This window comes from Tursiops truncatus, chromosome 18 (assembly GCF_011762595.2).
Source record: "Tursiops truncatus isolate mTurTru1 chromosome 18, mTurTru1.mat.Y, whole genome shotgun sequence".
NCBI classification, from domain to species: Eukaryota; Metazoa; Chordata; class Mammalia; order Artiodactyla; family Delphinidae; genus Tursiops; species Tursiops truncatus.
The window spans coordinates 62,914,129-62,935,356 of record NC_047051.1 but is presented as its reverse complement, the minus strand read 5'-3'; the positions used below and the strand labels follow the sequence as shown (position 1 = coordinate 62,935,356).

The following is a 21,228-nucleotide window of genomic DNA, read 5'->3' as shown; positions in this document are numbered from 1 at the left end:
GATGGGTCTGGTAGATTATGTAGCTCTTTCTGCTGGAGGTACTGACTGAGGTGAAAGAGGGATTCCCTCTACCCTATAAATGCATATGGGCATCAGTGGAGTCCCCAGCCCAGCAAAAGTCTGGAAGAAGCCTTCCAAACATTCCTTACGATAGCTCATCTTAGCCTCTCTTATACTTGGGAGCAGAGTCAGAGGCAGGCCACCATATTGATTTCTCAGCTCTCTGGTTGTGGGAGGGGCCAAAGCTGGCCAGGGCTCTTCTGGGCTCAAGTAGCTACATCTGTTGACATCAGAATAACACACACATGGAGGGGAAGGTTGGGAAACATGGCCTTAATGAGATCCAGCTGTGGCTGAAATCAAACGACTTCGGCCTCTCACTGTTGTGGCCCCTCCCGTTGCAAAGCACAGGCTCCGGACGCGCAGGCTCCGGACGCGCAGGCTCAGCGGCCATGACTCACGGGCCCAGCCGCTCCGCGGCATGTGGGATCTTTCCGGACCGGGGCAAGAACCCACGTCCCCTGCATCGGCAGGCGGACTCTCAACCACTGCGCCACCAGGGAAGCCCCAAAAGACTTTAAAAATCTGTACTCAAGATGCTGAAAGTAGAGACCAAAAACAACACCTCCTTGAAAATGGATTTGATTTACTCTCAAGACCACTGCAAATATTACCAGTTTGGTTAGAGCCAGCTGAGTCGGGAAGAACATAAAGGTAAACAATTTTGATTATACAGTTGATTCTCGTTATTCACGGTAGTTATGTCCCATAAAGTCACAGCAAACCCTGAATTAGCGAATAGTGAATCATTGCTTCTGGGGGAAATACCGGGTTAGGTTCCTATGACCCTCTGACATTTTCATCAACCCATCTACACAGAACTTTGTTTTATGTATGTTTTTGTTTAAAGGCTTCTTATTTAATGTAAATTGTCAATTCATTAACATTGAACTCACGGCCCAGAACATTACATGCCTGAACGAAGCTTACCTAACACATGCATTTTGTCTGTAAGACACATCACAGACTCCTTGAGTTTAGGAATGCTAGACAGTGGGGGCCATTAAACAGCAAAATCACCAACGAAAAGCACAAAAATGCGAACAGCATGGCACTAACGAGACTGCAGCAAGGACGGTCATTTATAGTCGGAAAGCTGAAATGAGAGAGCAGGGCCTCATCCTGTTCGACCTCAGCTGGGATGTGTGCATCAAGGGACTCACAGTGTTCACTTCTCTGTGCATATGCATGTCTGTGGACAACTGTAGAAATGCCTGAGTATTGATTTGGGGCTTTCAAATAAATTTTAGCAAGTAGACAAATTTGCAAATATGGAATCTTTGAATCATGAGGATTGATCGTGCTGAGGAGGGAGTACAAAAACACCAGTTAGGTACTTAACTCTAGTATTTAATGTAAAGTTTCAAACCAAAAGATTTTGGTCTCTTCCGGGAATGAAACATCAAATGAAAGTGAAAAGAAAAACAATACGAAGTGTGTTGGTGGCATGGTGGACTTATTCCATCCAATTCTTATGAGAATGAAAATCACAGTTATAACGGCAGAGCAGATAGAGGGTTTTTGGTTTGTGTTGCTATTGTAGCTATTGTTAACAAGTCATTCCGTAAAATTAGGTCACCTGAGGCATGAGTAAATTTTTCACGGAGGTGAGAAGTGTAAAAGACTGTTCCAGAGTGAATTACTAGTGTTAATCTCAGAGTTGAATAAACATAGCAGGAACAACTACTGGGTCATGGCCTGAAGAGATAGCAAGGTTGCGTTGCAGCGCTTCTCTGGGGAGCTCCAGATTTGCTGGTAAGGAGTGTGTGTAAGGGGTTCTGAGTCCTAGTTTCAAAATAGGGACTAGAAAGTGGGTTTAAGGATTTGGGTGCTCACCTTTTTGAAGATTTTAAAGAGGGGTGTTGCAAACTGGTTTTGAAACCGCACAACTCAGATTGGGAATTGAATCCACGGTCCTTTAACTGAGTTCACACACCTGGTCTCAGGACTTAATGAAGCTCAGGTTCTTTATGTCTCATCAAAGAAAGATTTCAGTGAGAGATATAGTGATAGGTTAGAAGTGGATTTATTTAGAGAGACGCAGATCCCGCAGACAGAATGCAGTCGTCTCAAAAGGTGAGAACAGCCTTGGGAAAAACACACTCCACAGACAGAGCGTGGGCCATCTCAGAAGGTAAGAGGCCCCGAAATATGGGGTGGTTAGTTTTTATGGGCTGGGTAATTTCATAGGCTAATGAGGGAAGGATTATTCTGACTATTTCAGGGAAGGGGTGGAGATTTCCAGGAATTGGGAAGAAAAGATTTCTTTATAATAGCAATAAGGCACATTCAGAGGGAAATTAGATGCCTAAAGATCTAGAGGTACTTAACACTTTTCCTTTTTTCATGCTTTACAACTGTGATTAACTCAGCACAGACCACCCTCCACCATTTCTTATTGCTTAATTAAGAAACATCTTAGAATTTTCTCCCTATTAGTTTCAGGCAGATTAGAAGGAAAAAAAATATTTTAACAGATGCTAAAGTGTCTTTCCAACGATTTGAAGATTAGGAGAATGCCTTTTATAGAGCTTCCAAAGTGTTCCCTGGCTGCTGCTTCCAGAGTTGAAAAGAATTTAGTGGCTGAGTACTTAATGCAAAGCCAAGAACGCTCTGACAAAGAACTCCTGGGCAACTATTACTCTGGCTCCAAAGAGTTATTGCCAATTAAATTGTATCCTTGTCCTGTATGATCTATATCAGGCAGTAGGTATAACAACACGACTGAAATATTCTTGTCTTACACTGTTAATAAAAGCACACGTTCACTAATATATGTGTACCGGCAGGAAATATGAAATGGTGCGCTCCAGTTGGAAAGCTGAATAGTGTATTGGCAACTTGGTAGGCAAAAGACAGGGTAAATACACTTCGAGTTTGGGAACAGGGTAATTACTGTTACCATCTGGTAACACATTCTTTATCTGAACTCAAACCTCTTATGTATTTTAAACACTCATGAGGCATCTTGCTAGGCAACCAAATACAGGATTATTTTTTAAGTGTTACCTTGAAACCTTTTCAAGATTGCTTTTGTCTGAAAACACAATGTCACATCTGGCACGATTGCCATCACCATATAGCAGAGTTTTTTTAATAGTATTTATCAAGCACTTTCCAAAGATGCATAATCACCAGCATGAGTTGGTGTTCACAGAGAGTCATTAGTCAGCTCCAGCTTCAATATTTGTGGAAAAGTCAGACTCAGCAAGAAACACATAATGAATGGAAAGCAAATACCAAACACAACATCCCTGCAGCCTGCTCGTTCCCCTGATGGATGGGAACACTGTATTTCACAGTGGAGCTGCCTGGCGACTTCTGAGCACTGTCTCTCAAATATTTGGCATGAAATATCATGAGCTAAATAAGCACAAGGAACACAGCAGCTAACGGGAGCCTTATGGGGAGAAATGGCATTTACTGTAATGACCGCAGCTTAGGAAATTGCCACATTCCACACTGGGTTAATAAAGGCTTAGGGCGAAGCGGAGAGTGACTGGGAGCGTGGAAGAAATGTCAAGCACCTTCTTGTAGCTGTCAGTGGACATCTGAACTCTCCTCTCCCCTCTTCTCCTGATTCTCTCCCCATGGCCAGAACAGGGCTGGGGTAGAAAAGAACTGTGATTAGGCTAATTCAGCCACTGGGATGGGATTTTCTGCACTCCAGAGGATGGGATGCTGCACACAGGGTAATAAATAGGAAAGTATGATGAGAAAGCTGTAATGCAGTCAAGAGGTTAGATGGTCCCTTAAGTGGCACAAAGCCACCGCGGCTTATCTCGATGTCATCAAGACCCCATAAGCTCGAACAGGAACTTTGCTGGTCAGTATTTTGCCTCATTTGTTTCTTTGGAGTATGTGGAGTTGGGAAGAAAAAAAACATCCAGGTCTCCTTTTGATCAATTATTCTAGCCCGTATATATTTATGTGCCTATACCTATGGCTTAATGTATATCCTTCCAGAGCTATGCATTCTCCCCATACCCCAGGGTATGTACAGGAAACACAATCTGAAAAATCCTGACAGAGTAAAAGCATAGATGGAAATGAGATGATCACTGACTATTTTTCATGTACTTTGCCTGCAGTGGAGTCCCCACTAGATCGTTTCCACAGGTAGGCTCTCTCCTTCCTTCATGCTACTGCACAGCAGGCAGAACTTGACCCCCGTTCTGTCTGAGCTGTGTACCTCTTCAAGTAACCACACTGTGTTTCCAGCTCTGGGGATTTCAGCATTTTTCTTTTTCTCCACCTTTTACTGAGATATAATTGACATATAACATTGTGTAAGTTTAGGTGTACAAGGTGTTGATGTGATACACTTAATATATTGCAAAGTGATTACCACCATAGCCTTAGCTAACGCCTCCATTGTCACATAATAACCAATTTTTTGTATGTTGAGAATATTTAAGATCTACTCTCTTTGCAACTTTCTAGTATAAATACATTATTTTTAAATTTTTTATTTATTTTTAAAATTTATTTTTTAATTTATTTTTAATTTTTTAAAATATCTTTATTAAATACATTATTATAAACTATAATCACCATGCTGTACACTAGATGCCCAGAAATTATTCATCTTATAACTGAAGTCTGACCAACATCTCCCCATTTGCCGCGTCCCTAGGCCCCGCTAACCACCATTCTACTCTCTGAGTTCAACTTTTTTAGATTCCACATATGTGATCTCATACGTTGTTTGTCTTTTTCCATCTGACATTTCACTTAGCATAATGACCTCAGAGTCCATTCATGTTATTGCAAATGGCAGGATTTCCTTCTTTCTCAAGGATGAATAACATTTCATTGTGTATGTATACCACATTTTCTTTATCTACTCATCCACTGATGGACACTTACGTTATTTCCAAATATTGGCTGTTGTGAATAATGACTTCAGCATTTTTCTATATCTTCTAAATTCTAGCTATGTGTGACATTGGGAGAGTCATTTAGCTTGTCAGTGCCTCAGTTTCCTCATCTGTCTAATTAGGACAATAAGAGTACCTACTATTTTAAAAAAATATTTTATTTTTAGAGTAAGATGAATTACTATATGGGAAGGGCTTAGAGGAAATTTAGGCATTGTCTTTATTGGTGTTTCTGCTGTTGTTCTTTTTTAGTAGGTGTGGTTGTTTGGTCCTTGAGGAGAGGGAATATGTATTGATCAATTATATATCTTCCCAAACATATATTATAGTACAAATATATGAATTGAATTTAGGTCACTGGCTAGATCTTGCAAGTCTTATATAGTATTATTTGTATCATATTTTTAATTCTACTAGGAGCCTTCATATTTATTCTATAGACAATGCAAATCTGCACATTTATGTCCAACTGATTCTTAAAGCCTGAATTAGCCTTTGAAGTGCTGACTGATTTAATCAAAAGTAAGTTCCTTTCTGCCAGGGACCTTCAATCCAAGGGGTATCTTTTCATATGTTGGGTGTCAGCAGGTGGCACCTTTTATACCACACTTTGTTCTCTTTGGAACACATCCTCCCAGATGTTAAGGGAACAGTGCACAGTTTTATAAATCCAAGGTAGGAATCAATTGGAGAGTGCTGCAAGTAGTTAGAAATAATAATTGAATGAGCAAAATTTGTGAGTTAGGGTGAATTCCTCATTAACTCTGATAACTTCATACCCGTTGCTTCCTTGCATTCTGATACGCTCATCTGAGCGGGAGAGAAAGGTGGGGGGTACGTTTCATGCATAGGAAGTTATTGGTGCCACTTGATGTGAACATCATGTGTCATGTGTGCTGGGGCAGGAGGTAGGTTGAGAGCTATAGGTTGAGAGTTATTCATCAAAATATTGATCGTGCATGTGACTCAAGAAACAGAAGGAAATGATTGTACTTGTTTTGGGACTGCTAAGATCGCAAATGGAGAAAGCATGCTTCCAACTGCCTCCTTCCAGCAGCAGCAAATGGAACCAGAATACAACTTCTGGGGCTGCACCAACTGTCAGAGGTTTCGTTCACTGACATACCCAGCAAAATTACTGAAAAGCAGGAGGGGTCATTCACCTGGGATCAAGTGCCAAGTATGGCCCATTTTGAGATGTTTAGAGGTGGGCATTTGTGAGCTGGGATTATATAGTGTACTTGATGATGTCAGAGTTATTTTTGGATTCTTGATTCTAATTCCAGATGTTTTTCAATGGAAGTAGGCAGGGTGAATTTACATAGGAAGCTTAGCTGTCAGTAATATTACCCGGTACGTCTTCAGCTGGGTGGCTATTCTGGAAAACTCTAAGGTGTCATGCACACTTGAGTGCAAATTGATCTTGTGAATAGCCAGTATTCATACGGAGGGTGACCGTGTAATTTATCATTCAAACAAGGGATACTCTCCAGAGAGTGAAAGGGTGCTATTAATAATTATATTGGGACAACAGATATAACTGGGACTGTCTCAGACAATTTGGGACATAGAGACTTCTTATTTATACCTTGTGAGTGGAGAAGAGTATTTAATCATTCAATGTACCACAGTTCCTCTGAGGTTTCTTGTGTTGTCTTTTTTTTTTTTTTTGCGGTACGCGGGCCTCTCACTGTTGTGGCCTCTCCCGTTGCGGAGCATAGGCTCTGGACGCGCAGGCTCAGCAGCCATGGCTCAAGGGCCCAGCCGCTCCGCGGCATGTGGGATCTTCCCGGACCGGGGGACGAACCTGTGTCCCCTGCATCGGCAGGCGGACTCTCAACCACTGCGCCACCAGGGAAGCCCTTGTGTTGTCTTTTTTAAACCAGTTTTCTTTACACAGCACCCCTTTGCCTTTCTCTTTACTCCATAGTGCATGGTGAAAGCCTGTATTTATTGCAGCAATTATACAGTCAGCTGTTCATGAGTTTGCTGTCTATTCCCACGCTTACATTAGACCCTGGACTTCTTGGAAACAGGGCACATGCATTCTTATCTATCTGTCTATCTATCATCTACCTATCTATCATCTATCTAACTATCTAATCATCTATCTATTTATATTGTGGTGAAACCCACATAACATAAAATTTACCATCTTAATAATTTCTAAGTGTATAGTACAGTCTATGTGTCTCCTTGTGCAATAGATCTCTAGAAAGTTTTCATCTTGTAAAACTTAACTCACTGACCAGCAACTCCCCTTCCCCTTGGCACCTCCACCCCCACCACCCCTTAGCAACCACCATTCGTAAGGTCCTTCCGTTTCATCCATCTGTAGCATATGAAAGGATTTCCTTCTTTCTTAAGGCTGACTAGTATTCCATCGCATGCATCCACCACGTTTTCTTCATCCATTCATGCACTGATGGACGTGTAGGTTGTGTCTACCTCTTGGCTATTGTGAATAGTACTGCAGTGAACATGCGAGTGCTAATCTCCCTTCAAGATCCTGTTTTCAATTTCCTTGGGTATATACCTGAAAGGGTGGTATTGCTGAATATGTTTAGTTTTTTTTTTTTTTCCTATGTTTAGTTTCTAAAGGAAGCTTCATACCGTTTTCCACAGTGGTTGCACCATTTTGTATTCCCAGCAATAGTGCACAAGGGTTCCAATTTCTCTGCATCCTCACCAGCACGTGTGACTTTCTATTTATTTATTTGATGGGGGCCATCCTACCCTGCGTATGGTGTTAGCTCACTGTCATTTGATTTGCATTTCCCTGATGATTAGCGGCATTGAGCTCCTTTTCATATGCTTGTTGGCATTTCTGTGATTTCTTTTTAAGTTTTTCATTAACTGCCATTATTATACTGTCTGTAGGGAGTCTTCCCTTTGAGAGGAGACTTTCACAGTGAAGGTTCAGAATTGATCAAAATAACATAGACAACATCACGTGTTTCATTGTGTGTGTGTGTGTGTGTGTGTTTTGTTTTGTTTTGGGCCACACCTCGTGGCATGAGGAACTCCCCTGACCAGGGATTGAACCCGCACCCCTTGCAGGGGAAGCGCGTAGTCTTAACCGCTGGACCACCAGGGAAATCCTCGTGTGTTTCAAATGGCACTGGATTTCTATTCTGTTCTCTTGCTTCATTTTACCTCCTTCGTGCCATCCTACATCACTCTCCCTGCTCGTGAGGCCCCATGAGGGGAAAGGTCATAGGATTTCTCCAGTGGAAGAAAGATTTTGGATGTAGGGGAAGTCTTTTTTATTTCTTTCCTGGAGAAATTCATTTTGCCTTCACGTTTCTCATGGCTCGTGCTGTATGTCTACTAATACGCTGCTCAATGTAAGCTTCTCTCTTTTCAATGAAACATAAAAGGCCCTCAAGCTTAAAAACAAACACGTGCACAGAATCTGGGCTTATCTTTGGCTGTAGGAATATAGCCTTAACATGCTAATTCATATGCAACGGTTCAAACAAACAAGTAGTGAAATCATTATGGTGTTATCAACAAGCTTTTTGATAAAGCTGTTTGGGTGAAATTTCTTTGGCTTGATATAATTTGGGGACATCTAATTTTTCACACACAAGCATTCAGTATATGCTGATTGACAGTATGTGATTCAGGACCGGAGATGAATTAGAAGACTCTTTGGGGTATCGTTCCACTAAGACCCGGCTTGGAGGATTTGTTACTGGGTTTCTGTGGCGGAGCTACTGGGGGCTGGTTCTATAAATTAGTGAGAGGTCGATAGGAGCCAGAATGATTCACATTAAAGTCCTTAAGATTTGGGTAGATTAGGGGTGAGGGAGAGAAAAAGAAGCAGAAAGGGAGAGAATGAACAGACTGAGAAGACCGTGGCTCCACCAGGAAGTGTCTCTGATCTGGAAAATAAGGATGACAATTCCTGCCTACTTCATGGAGGTGTGGTGAAGATTATCAAAGAAAATGAATTCGAAAGCTCCCTTGGGTGAAATGCTTTATGTAAATACAAGGCATTTGATATCATGAAAGAGTAGGAAATAGAGTTTTGCGAACCAACCTTCCTCTAACTTGATATTCACCTACCTTTATGAAATGTCCAAAGAGTACCTTTTAAAGTGAGATAAAACCTGTAATCAGTAACCTCAATTCTCTCAGGTAAGGAGGGCAACGACATGAGGTGGAACCCAACAATAAAAGGAGCTCTAACTCCATGAAGAAGAAAGACACATGGTACTCCACGATCTGGTCCTTATTTTAACTGAGAAAACCGTTGCAAGGACTTCGATTCAGCTGGGTCTCAATGTCATACTTTCAAGATGCAGTCAAGTTAGTCAACAAAGCAGCCAGATCAGTTGTCTGTTTGCATTGACTAACAGCTGCATAGTTTTTTTAATTTTTTAAATTTTTATTTTGATTCTTTACTCTTTTTAAAAATTAATTAATTAATTTTTGGCTGCTTTGGGTCTTTGTTGCTGCGAGTGGGCTTTCTCTAGTTGCAGAGAGCGGGGGCTATTCTTCGTTGTGGCGCGCGGGCTTCTCATTGTGGTGGCTTCTCTTGTTGCGGAGCACCGGTTCTAGACGTGCGGCCTTCAGTAGTTGTGGCACGTGGGCTCTAGAGCGCAGGCTCAGTAGTTGTGGCGCACGGGCTTAGTTGCTCCGCGGCATGTGGGATCTTCCCGGAACAGGGCTCGAACCCGTGTCCTCTGCAATGGCAGGTAGATTCTTAACCACTGCGCCACCAGGGAAGCCCTTCGTTGGATAGTTTTGATTTATATTTTAGGTCCACTTGACTGTCTGAACAGACAATAAATTATAGACAAGGCTAATGTATAGGAAGAAGCCCTGAGAGTCGGGCTAAGCCTGACTTCCTTTCTGTGAATATGATGTTTAAGCCAACTTGACAAACAAGAGGAAAGCAGATTTGGTACGTATGTTCCTGTCCTAGGCATCAAACTTTGGTTCACAATGGCTTTAAGTTCAATGCTATGCAAAAATCCCAGAATCAGTCGTGTCTACTTAGGATTTTAATTTTGAAAAAAACTGAAAACAGAGAGCAACTAAATGGCACTACGTCTTGGAATAAGGTTTTAATATATATCCTCTGTGCAAGTAAACATCTGTGAATGCCTGTTCATATACTTGTTGCCAATTCTCAGAACACCCTCGGAAAATTCAATTGTGTGTGGAATAAAAAACCAAAATTATCCTATATACTGCCGCTTTTCTGCCTACTTGTTACAGATCTCAGTTCCTATCATGGCCTCGCCTGTGTGGCTGGGCAAGTTCATTAATCTCACTGTGTTTCATTTTATTCAGTATAAAACGAGCATTATTATTCCTACATCATAGAGATCCTATAAAGATTAAGTATATACATAAAGACCTTAGCATACTTCTTTGCTAAAATGTGTTTTAAAATACTAATAAGCGCCCCCAGCAGGGCTGCTGTGTAGGGCTGGGTCCTTCTAGGGCTCTGGCTTCACCACGTGGTAAAAGACCAGGGTTTTTAAGCATGCCTTCCCCTGTTTAACTTTCCATCCATCTCCCACTATCCAACATCTCACTTACTAGTCCTCATTTCCGTACATCCTTACATTGGCTTTTACTCTGCCTGGAAATCTCTGTCCCCATGTCTGCACGTGGCATCTTCTTCCCATGATTAGGTCACAGCCTGAGTATCACCCAGGCAGCCTCTTCTGGACCACTGGTCTCAAGGGGCATCTCCTCCTTAGTCACTACCCCATTTTGACTCAGTTCTTCATGGCGTCTTGCTCTGGTACCCAGAACTGTGTCTGGCACGTGATATAGAGCTCATCACATTCTTTTTTAAAAGAATAGATGACCGTTACTGCCTAAGCCAATTTTTTCTTTTATTGAAGAACTCTACAGACATTAGTTCCTATGGAAGGGCAGATGGCTTTATTCAAGGTAAATACTCTTCTGCTTCCCTTGAATCCAGTTTGTGTGTCTTCTTTCTGCTTCTCTCCAAACTTGAACACTCACTGGGTAAAATTTCTGTTTTCTTGCTCTGCTTTCTATTTCAACATGTGCAAGAACATGAGCTCCTTAAGTGAGCTACAAAGGCAGGCAGCTAATTCCTCCTGGCTTCACTGTGTGCTCCATTCATGAGCCGACCAAATATGTTTGGCCACAAGTTTATATCAGCAAATGAATGTGTCTGTGGAATGGAGATGTATTGGCACTAAATTGGGAATGTCTGTTTGAACAGACAGAATTGTGGCTACATCTTTCTAGCTATTTCATAAGTTAGTATTTGAAAAATCAATGCCATTTTTCATATTTGTGTGTATATTTTGACTATAGTCTATTTATCCAAAGAGCAAATTAAAATTAATATTGTTGATAAGAGTGGTGGTGGTTTTATTATTTTTTTCTCAAAACCCATTTGGAAGTTTTTCTTTTCGATGAAATTGGTTCCAGTTTATTTCCAAATAGCATTTGTTAGATTCTGCTTTTTACATGGAATTATCCTAAAGTTCTTTAACTGTTTTGTAGAAATCACTTTGCTTAATAGAAATCAACATAGTAGTAGTGTGAGCTAAATTATAATGTTGCTTACAGTTAAATGTTATATTTGTGATAACTCTATTTACATAGGTTCCTTTATTTAAAAGAGCATTTTTGAAATAAGTGATGTAATAATCATGGTTAACTGTAGTAAAGAATGAATACTTTCGGGCTTCCCTGGTGGTGCAGTGGTTGAGAGTCCGCCTGCCGATGCAGGGGACACGGGTTCGTGCCCCGGTCCGGGAAGATCCCACATGCCGTGGAGCGGTTGGGCCCGTGAGCCATAGCCACCGAGCCTGCGTGTCCGGAGCCTGTGCTCCGCAATGGGAGAGGCCACAGCAGTGAGAGGCCTGCGTACCGCAAAAAAAAAAAAAAAAAGAATGAATACTTCCCAGCTGGTGATTTTGACAACCCCAGACTGGCACCTAGACAAGGTTTAGCATTGAGCAGGTGTTTAATAAATATCTGCTAAGTGAATCTTTAGCATGCTATACAGTATTTAGCATTCCTGAGAGCATGGAAATTTCAGAAATAAAAAAGCAGTGCAACTTGCTAAATTTGGAAATTGTTAGTCCTTTTACACATTATCTTAGTTTTTGACCTCATTTATAAAGTACTGACATCAGTCAAGCTACTAATTTATTTTAGAGAAGAAACCAACACAAAAGAAGAGAGGTATAGTATCTTCCATACATGTTTGGAAAGCTCTAAATGTTCTAAAGTTCTAAAAGTTCTTGATTTCAAAGGCCAAGTGTACTTAGGTGAGTGGTGCTGATTTAAATCTATGGTTCTTTTTCTTCTCCTTTTTTTTAAAAAAATTGCAGCTTCTAAAAAGTTCTCAAACAAAAAAAATTCAAAAGCTCTGAAATTTAGACTATGACAATAATTAAGAAAATGCAGAAAGGGCACTGGTAGATTTTTAAAAACTATTTTAATACAAGATTAATAGCAATTTTCTATCCAAATCAGAAATGAAAAAAATCTTAACCCAAATAATATTCATTTGACAGTCACATAAAATTTTAGGTTTGATCGGTGCACACATTTGTCCTGCATATATGTTATGCATATGCACACAGAGACCTCACTACTACGCCATCTTGAGGTGTCTTTTCACAGAAGTACCTCATTACAAGGCAATGTCAAAGATTCCAGTACTTTTCAACTTTCACTGAGGCTCAAACAGCCCCATGCTAGGCTGAGTCCTGTGCCTTAGCAAACTGTGTTATAGCAAGGCTCCAGAATGCATACAGATCAATACTCTCTTTGTAGAACTTGGCCTAAAACTAAACACTGGCTAATGTCTCCACCGAGGAGGAACACATTGCAAATTTGTAAGTTATGGTCTCCTTACTCTTCTGTTGGCAAAGCTAAAGTGCCCCTCCCCTCCCCTCCCTTTTTTTTTTAATTTAAAGTTAGAAGTCAGATTTGTTAGTGACTGTAAGTAAATGAAAATGAGTTTGAATTTCTGCAAGTTTTGGATAAGTCAAAACTTGCATTTGCTAACCCTTCCACCTTTAATCAAACCACCTGATAATTAGCCTTGCGAAGAGAAGTAGTAAAAGAACCACAACTCAGGAGTTGCTCAGGTTTTATTCCTCCTTGGGGACTTCAGTTGGTGTTCAGTGTGTAGCCAGAACATATACGTAATGGCTAAAGAATTAAAGTAGGCTAATGTCTGCAGCAGGGAATATAAATTAAATATCAGGCTTCTGCGTCCAATAATCTTTTCAGTGTGTCTGATTTATAGAACGCTACTTTTATAATTCCTACTGCTTATCAACGAATGGTCGTGTTTTTCAGTGTAGACAAAGTAGTATTATCTATCCCTTACAACTAAAGCAGGGAACACAACATATCGATCTGGGTAAGTCACTGTAAGGGAGTCAGATTGCTAGTGCTAATGTTCTATGATGGCTCTAATCAAAGTCCCGACTTGACCTTCATTCAAACGAGAGAAGGCTGTCGTGGCTGTCGCTCGATACAGAACCATAAGTGGAGCTCAAACTCGTGAATTTGCAATCTATTCTTCTCTGCTAAAGACTTTAGCCTCTGTTTAGCTTTCGTTATAACGTATACAAAGTATAATATACACCAATTACAGACGTGTATTTCTGTTAGAAAAATACATATTATAACTAAAGAACATGTAAATAGAGGCACTTCAATAAGCTAAGTGTTTGCAGTTATAAGCACCACCCAACAATTCCTAGCATCCAATTTCAGTGAGCCCATCCCTCTCTACTCATAACAGAGGTTGTGATGTGATTACAGAAATTTAGGGGACATCAAAGCAAACGAGGACAGGTCAGGAAAAATAATGGAGCACCACTGCATCCCCTATCACTATGCTAAAACGAGAGAAATTAACTTGGTGAGGGGAGGGGGAGATTCCAAAATACTTACTGAAATGGGTTAACTAGATTAAACTAATTCCCTTAGGGCACAAAAAATTCCTATGTGAAATTAGTCTGAAAATCATATGACATAGTAGGATGATGATAAAAACCAGGAATTACAATTTCAATAATATTTTGACCACATCCATGCAGGTGACTAATACTGTGGCATCATTAACTGACCGTGATTTCAGTTCTCTGCCTGGCTCATATAGATCACTATAGCTCACCAATATGAATAGTATTGATAACGAAGGTGTTGAAACAAATGAAACAGGCGTTTATATATTGTCTGTGTGGTTAGTGTTTATAGAACACGGGTTCACATTCATTAATATAACGTGTATTCACATACATGCACAAAACCCTTTGGGGGTGAAAGTACAGGGAAAACAAGGCATTCTGATCTATTTCACAGAAAACAATGCAGATATATTTTTAAAAGGAAAGACTTGGAGCTTAAAGCTATGAAAACAAGTTATGACTCAAATATTTTGGAAAATCAAGATTGATTTAATTTGTATTGCACCTTAATTACTGGAGAAAGACAATACTGATTTCTGAACATACAACACAATGAGCAACATCAATGACTGGTCCTTCATAGAGATGTTTTGTGTGTCATTGGTGATAGGAAGCCAAAGTCTGGCGGTGAAATGAATGGTTTGCTAGAAGTATGTAATGCTGAATTAGACTGTATCAATTTCATAAAGATTTAAGTGAAAAGATGCCACAAAATCTCTCAGAATCCTACATTCCGTATTTCGTTAGGCAAACAATAGCAATAGATGCTTCTAAATACTTTGTTTTGCAAAAGTGCTCAAGTACACTTAATACTATTGTGCCGCGTGTGTTCTACCTAAATGTGACGAGTAAATCAATAACTAATCATAATTTTGATGAGTACGGAGATCGAAAAATACCATTGATGTGTCATGACTGCCAATGGGTTAATTAACATGTGACTGGCATACTATGGTGTCTTGAAACATTACTTTTCCCAACCCCAGATACATCATAAAAACCAAAAAACACATGGATAGCCAATGGTATTCATAAAGCCCCAGGTTAGTTTGTTTTGCTTCTCTCTCTGTCAGGAGGAGCGTAACGCCTGGCTTTGGCACACCTGGCGGGTCAGTTAGGCTCCAAATCAGCCTCTTGAATTAGAATATTTCTCCAAGTGCCAAGCAGGAATCCTAGGCTGAAGGCGTTGTACCGAAAGCAATGGTTTTGTGTGAATCACATTCCTTGCGCATACGGTTTCCATGACCAGTGAAGTTCTGCACACCCACGGCTCTGCCCATGCGTTCGATACAGTCTGGAGCACCCAGGACAAAACACGCTCGTGTGAGAAGGGTGTGCCCTGGCAAACTTTTAATAAATGGACGGTTAGATACGTAAAAAGTTCTCTTTCTTGATTCTTGGTGCTCACAGATCATTGAGGAATCCCTTCTCTGAGCAGCACAAAACAAGAAGAGCTGGTTGACAAAACATTTCCGTTACAAAGGTGTGTCAACCCTGAGCTTGGAATTAAGAAGTTAAAATCTGTGATTTATATATATATATAGATATAAAAATAGATGATCATACTAAGACTAAAAAAGTGAAAGAAATCTCCATGTCAATACTATATATATATTTTTTTGTCTTGACTTTTTTGTTGTTGTTGTGAGTTATTTTGTAAGAGAATGCCCTTGTGATGCAGAAACCAACTGACACAAAGCAAATAGTTAAAAATGGAAACTCACTTATGGATCTAATTGTTTATCGGTTCATTAAAGGAACTCTTCTTTTGGGAGGGTAATGAGCACGGGGCAGAAACATCTAATTCACGTCAAGCCTGTGGCTAAAGCAAAGCGATTGTATGGTTGAAGATTATTTTCATTTCAGACCCTTGAGGAAGATGAATTCATGAGGGTGTCCACTAGTAACTGGAGATGAAGGGAAAAATCCGTGCCAATTGGATACAGTGGTCAGACGTTAAGAGAATTAAGGAAAATGGTACCATTACTGAAATTGAAATCGGGGTGAGATAGAGGTGCTGAGTTGTAGCACATTTTACTCTCCGATTAAAGATGGAATTCTAAATTTCCTATCAGTACCTCTGAATCAGCTTGGCATTGTATGGTTAGCGCGCAAGACCTCCAAGACAACAGTGTATTTTCACTACATGAAAAAAAATTTCAAACCTCCGCATAAGCATTTTGTAAACCTGATTTGTCACAGAAAAGCTTACACTGGGAGTTGGCTGGCAATGCCGAACTTACAGCGTTACAGCTCTTTTATTTTTCTCGTTTGCTTCTTTGTTGAAAATGCAGTTGTCTTGGGGTTTGGCCTGATTTTGCAAGGAAAATTATTTTCTTCCTATCTTTTTTTTAAATGGGGAAAAAAATAAAAAACTCACAACGTGAGATTCCTTCACTTCCGCAGCATAAAAGCAAATGAAGGTAAGAAAATCTCCTGGTATGAAAGATTTGAGTAAGAATTCTCTAGAATAAACAAGTTTCCCACAGAGGATAGCTGAAGGAAAGAGGAAGCAGTCCAGTCTGGCACCCAGTACTCTTTGGGAAAACAAAAAGGGAGGCATAGTGCAGTACTGCTCTCTTCTCATAGAAAACGGTAAGCTTTTGTGGCATGGTCCATTGTCCAAGAGTGTAAGAAAAGAAGTGAGTTGGCCGTTCAGATAGCTAAAATGCAGTTTCATCTGACCAAAATCCCAGGATTATCTGCACAGTCTCTGCCACGCCAGGGCGATGCAGACGAGAGATCCTGAGAGGAGCGAGTGTCCCAGCTGGGCTGCAGAAGAGTCTACTTCTCTCCTGTCAGGATCCACTGCCGGGGCCTCTGTGGTGACAAACTCAAACTCCGTAGGACATACCTCATCCATGCACCCACTGCCACTCCCTGAGCCGCTGGATTCATCACCTGGTGCGGACAGATCGAAAAGGAGAGTTAGACCCAGTCTAGCAAAGAGTGGGGCACACGTGACATTTGGGCACGGAGGTGGCAGGGGACATCTCCCCACCCAAGGGTCCTCCACTCCACTCCATCCCCGTGGGTTTGTTTATAACGGGCAGGTGTGTGATGTGTGGGTGGACTGTATCTAAATAGACATCTGAAACGTAGTGCTTCATTTTTATTTTTTTATTTTTGGCCACACCGCGAGGCATGTGGGATCTTGGCTCCCCAACCAGGGATGGAACCCGTGCCCTGTGCAGTGGAAGTGCAGAGTCTTAACCACTGGACCGCCAGGGAAGTCCCTGAAACACAGTGTTAATAGAGACGTCTGTGTCTGTATTTCTGACCGAGCTGAACATAGTTGATATGTAGCTCTTTACAGAAGAAGTTTGCCATGCTGCGCTTGAAACCAATGCCCAGGTGTCCACTTAGTATTCTGTCTTAGCCTGGCAGCGTCCCTGCCTGCCTCATATGCCTTCTGAGCCTTCTCTATTCCCATTTCTGACTGCTTGGTTCCTTCATGTTTCTTAAATGCTTTATCTCAGATCTGGGTCCAGTTAAGTCTCCACCCATTACTAGCTACGTAAATGTACTTATCACCATTTGCAACTCTATCATTTACTTTCTTGTTCCCTCCATGAGAATGTATACTTTTTCGGGGAGAGCAGACACGTTGTGCATACTGTTCATTTCTGTATCCCCGTTGGCTTTAATGGCCCCTGGCATATAGCAGGTTTACAATAAATACGTATTGAATTATTAAATATGCCTTGGGCAGTTTCTTCAACTTCTTTCAGTTTCCCCAACTCCATAGCTACTGACAATAACACTCACCTTGTTGAGGATACGTGAAAACCCCCTGATAAAATGTGTGAGGGCACCAAAGCCAGTGTGCGCAGTGATGCCTGATGGAAGAAATGTGGTTCCTACGGCAAAGACGACCTAGATTTTAACCTGCTGTCTTTTATTTAAATGAATTAGGGCAAGCCAGTTAGTCTCACTGGGCTCTGCGTGCTCACCTGTAAAAATGAGAATAATCATATCTATTTCACTGAATTGTTATAGGGTACAAGTGAGATAATGTTCCTAGCAGGGCTTAGGAAACTGTACACCTGGAAAGGACGTTTGCTACTTCCCCTCCTTGCTCAATGAGTCCATTCAATAGCCCTAAATGCCTCCCTGCTGGCCTGAAATGGTGATGTGCATGTTGAGCTGCTCCGAAAGACTGGCACCATCTTGGCCGCTAGACGCTACTTCAGCAAAGCCAGGTAATGCAGGGACCTTCCAATGTCCCCCCAATAAGCACGGCTCAACTCAGTGCAATTTATTTTTAAAATGTGACATCTAAATACCACGTAAGATCACTTGAATACCCTATACCAGGTTCTTAACATTTTCTCTAATTTATCTTTAGTGGCCTTGCAAGGGGGAAAATGCCCATTAATTAAATTCAGAGATATCACAATTGCTAAGGGAATTATATTAAACACTGGTATTATGAACAAGAAGTAATCTAACCTTTACAAAGATATTACTAAGGTGATTTAGAATATTAAAAATGTGGTAGGCAAATAATGACAAGAGAATCTAGTTGAGAAAAATAACGGCCCCATCTCTTTCTGAAAGGAATCACAAGTGCAGGTATTTAAGGGGCGATTTTTTTAAATGTCGAAAGCGATAAGGGTGATGATGACTATAAGATGTGATAGTGGTTTATATGACAGACACTATCCTAATGTAGGAGGCCAAGTTCGGTGCTGGGGTTAGAGCAAAGTGATGGTCTTAAGTGTTGCTGATTTTTATTTTCTTTTTAGGGGAAATGGAGCAAGATATCTCCTCGAGGACATTTCCTAAGCTTTGCAGATTGACATGCATACAATCTCTTTAGGTCAGAGAGGAGACAGAACCAAGGCCAATATCAACTAATTCTTATGTATCTTGAATTATTTATTCCAATAGTCATTCTCTGGGTAATAAAGCATTTTATTATATTAGATAGATAAGACGGAAAAGATAAATTGAGAGGAGTGAAGCTAAGGAATGAGCAGGGGAGAAGCAGCAAAGGCTAAAACCTCGTGTAATTTACTCTTCTGAAGAGGGGAGGAGAGGTTTAGTAAAGAGAAAGAAATAATGGGAGGACTTGAGAAAGTTTAAAGCAAGTCTATCAGGTTGGCAATTATCCTGCACTTAGAAAGTTAATTTTTGAGTTATTTAAAAGGGAATTAAGCATGAAAAATTTTCTGCAGGGGACAACTCAGTAGAATGATGGTTAAGACTCAGATGACTTCATGTCTTCCATCTGTAACTTGTTTCTTTCTATCTCATTAATTCAAGCACACAAGCGTCATCTTTTGCTTCAGTGACCAAATTACAGGATCACTGGCAACTCCACATCTTAAGTTCAAGAAATCTTTTCCAACCTAAGGATAAAACAGGAATAAAGACACAGACCTACTAGAGAATGGACTTGAGGATATGGGGAGGGGGAAGGGTAAGCTGTGACGAAGCGAGAGAGTGGCATGGACATATATACACTACCAAACGTAAGGTAGATAGCTAGCGGGAAGCAGCCGCATAGCACAGGGAGATCAGCTCGGTGCTTTGTGACCACCTAGAGGGGTGGGATAGGGAGGGTGGGAGGGAGGGAGACACAGGAGGGAAGAGATACGGGAACATGTGTGTATATATAGCTGATTCGTTTTGTTGTAGGGCGGAGGCTGGCACACCATTGGGAAGGAGTTATACTCCAATAAAGATGTTAAAAAAAAATCTTTTCCCGAGAACTCTCTCTAGAAGAATATATATATATATATATATATATATATAAAATACATAAGAATATATATATTCTTCTAGAGAATATATTCTTTTATAATACATAAAACAACAACAACAAAAATCTTGCCTTTATGCATCTAGAAACCACGTAGACAAACCCAAATATAGTTAGTTTCATCTGATGTACATTCAGTAGTCTTTCAAATCACTTCTGATATTCTGTGACCTTGAATAAAATAGTCACGTGTAATATTACTTCAGCATTTTACTATTTTTCTCAAGATTTCAGATACAAATGTCACTGGGTCGTGTATGTGCATGATTGGAGAAGGAGAAAGAACTGATGCAGTTGATTCCACGGCACATGAGAGATCATCTTAGCTCCTTTACACACAGCCTCAAATGAACCTCCCAACGATCCTTATTCAGGAATGCTTCCCATCCTATAGCAGAAGAACCTGAGACTCAAGAGATAATTTGTTCAAGACCTCAGTTCTGAAGTGATACAACAGGGATTCCTTCCCAGCCTTGTCTGAGTGAGCAATCTTGAGAATATTCTTCCCTGGTGGTTGGGAGGAGGGATGGGAGTTTGAGGCAGAGACATAAATGCCGATGGGGAAAGGAGAAAGGGAAAGCATTACTTTGCTACCTTATCATTAATGGATCAACTGGCAGACAAAACTCAGTTTTAGCTTTAGTATAGCTGAATGTCAGCCACTGAAACCATTCCTTAAGAGCAGTTATGATTTTAGTAGTATCCTAAGTTCTGCAGAGCAGAGCTCTCTACCCCAAGGACTATAAATAGCTTTGCAGATGGGGTAAGAATGACACAGAAGAGCCGAGGTGCACACTGCTCTTAAAGAAAAATCACAATAAACTTATTTACAAAACAGAAACAGACTCACAGACTTAGAGAATGAACTTATGGTTATGGGGGGGGGTGGGCTGGGAAGGGGTGGTGGGGGAGGGATAGTTAGGGAGTTTGGGATTGACATGTACACACTGCTATATTTAAAATGGATAACCAACAAGGACCTACTGTATAGCACAGGAAACTCTGCCCAATACTCTAATGACCTATATGGGAAAAGAATTTGAAAAAGAATAGATACATGTATATGTATAACTGAATCACTTTGCTGTACACCTGAAACTAACAGCACTGTTAATCAACTATACTCCAATATAAAATAAAAATTTAAAAAAAATTCTTTCTTTAAACAAAAGACAAATTATGGTATAATCATCTATAATGGTTTTCACTCTGGAGGTTACAGGTGCTGGTAAAGGCTTTCTTACTCGTGTCCTGGAAGTTGACGTCATTGCCGTTATACGCGTTCTTCAGTTTGTTGGTCATCACACGGAGAGCCATGATCTGCTGCCTGATGAACGTGTCGGGCCGTGTGATGTCCACGTCCACCTCGGGGTTGTTGATCTGGTTGGTCAGCCCATCGTTCATGATCTCAGGCAAGTATCTGCCGGGCAGAGAGGGAGGACAGGGGAGGGTGAAGCAGGAGCGACCTCGAAACCAGATTCTGCCACGTTGTTTCTAAAAGTGAGCCCACGTTGGCAAAACTCGGGCTCGGTTCCTGGAAAAAGGGCCAAACGGTGAAAACAAGGCATACATCTTCCCAGAG

At 40.8% G+C, this 21,228-nt stretch overlaps 1 protein-coding gene and 1 long non-coding RNA gene across 3 annotated transcripts in view; one reads left to right on the top strand and one right to left on the bottom strand.

Annotated features, from left to right (window-relative positions):
• Window positions 1–418: 418 nt before the first annotated feature.
• Window positions 419–21,008, top strand: LOC117308846 (uncharacterized). 2 transcript variants are annotated; one of them, XR_004523089.2, is made up of 3 exons: window positions 419–714; window positions 19,874–20,127; window positions 20,869–21,008. It is a non-coding gene; the product is annotated as an uncharacterized lncRNA (long non-coding RNA). The 2 variants fall into 2 exon arrangements; XR_004523090.2 differs by having other exon boundaries at window positions 20,862–20,990.
• GPC6 (glypican 6) overlaps window positions 12,369–21,228 on the bottom strand; it is a 1,080,872-nt gene continuing 1,072,012 nt past the window's right edge. Inside the window, exons 8-9 of the mRNA XM_019920897.2 lie at window positions 20,891–21,066; window positions 12,369–16,780 (exon numbers count right to left, since the gene is read on the bottom strand). Coding sequence (XP_019776456.1) covers window positions 16,578–16,780; window positions 20,891–21,066 — 379 coding nt within the window. The 3' untranslated portion in view covers window positions 12,369–16,577. The remainder of the gene's footprint in view (window positions 16,781–20,890; window positions 21,067–21,228) is intronic.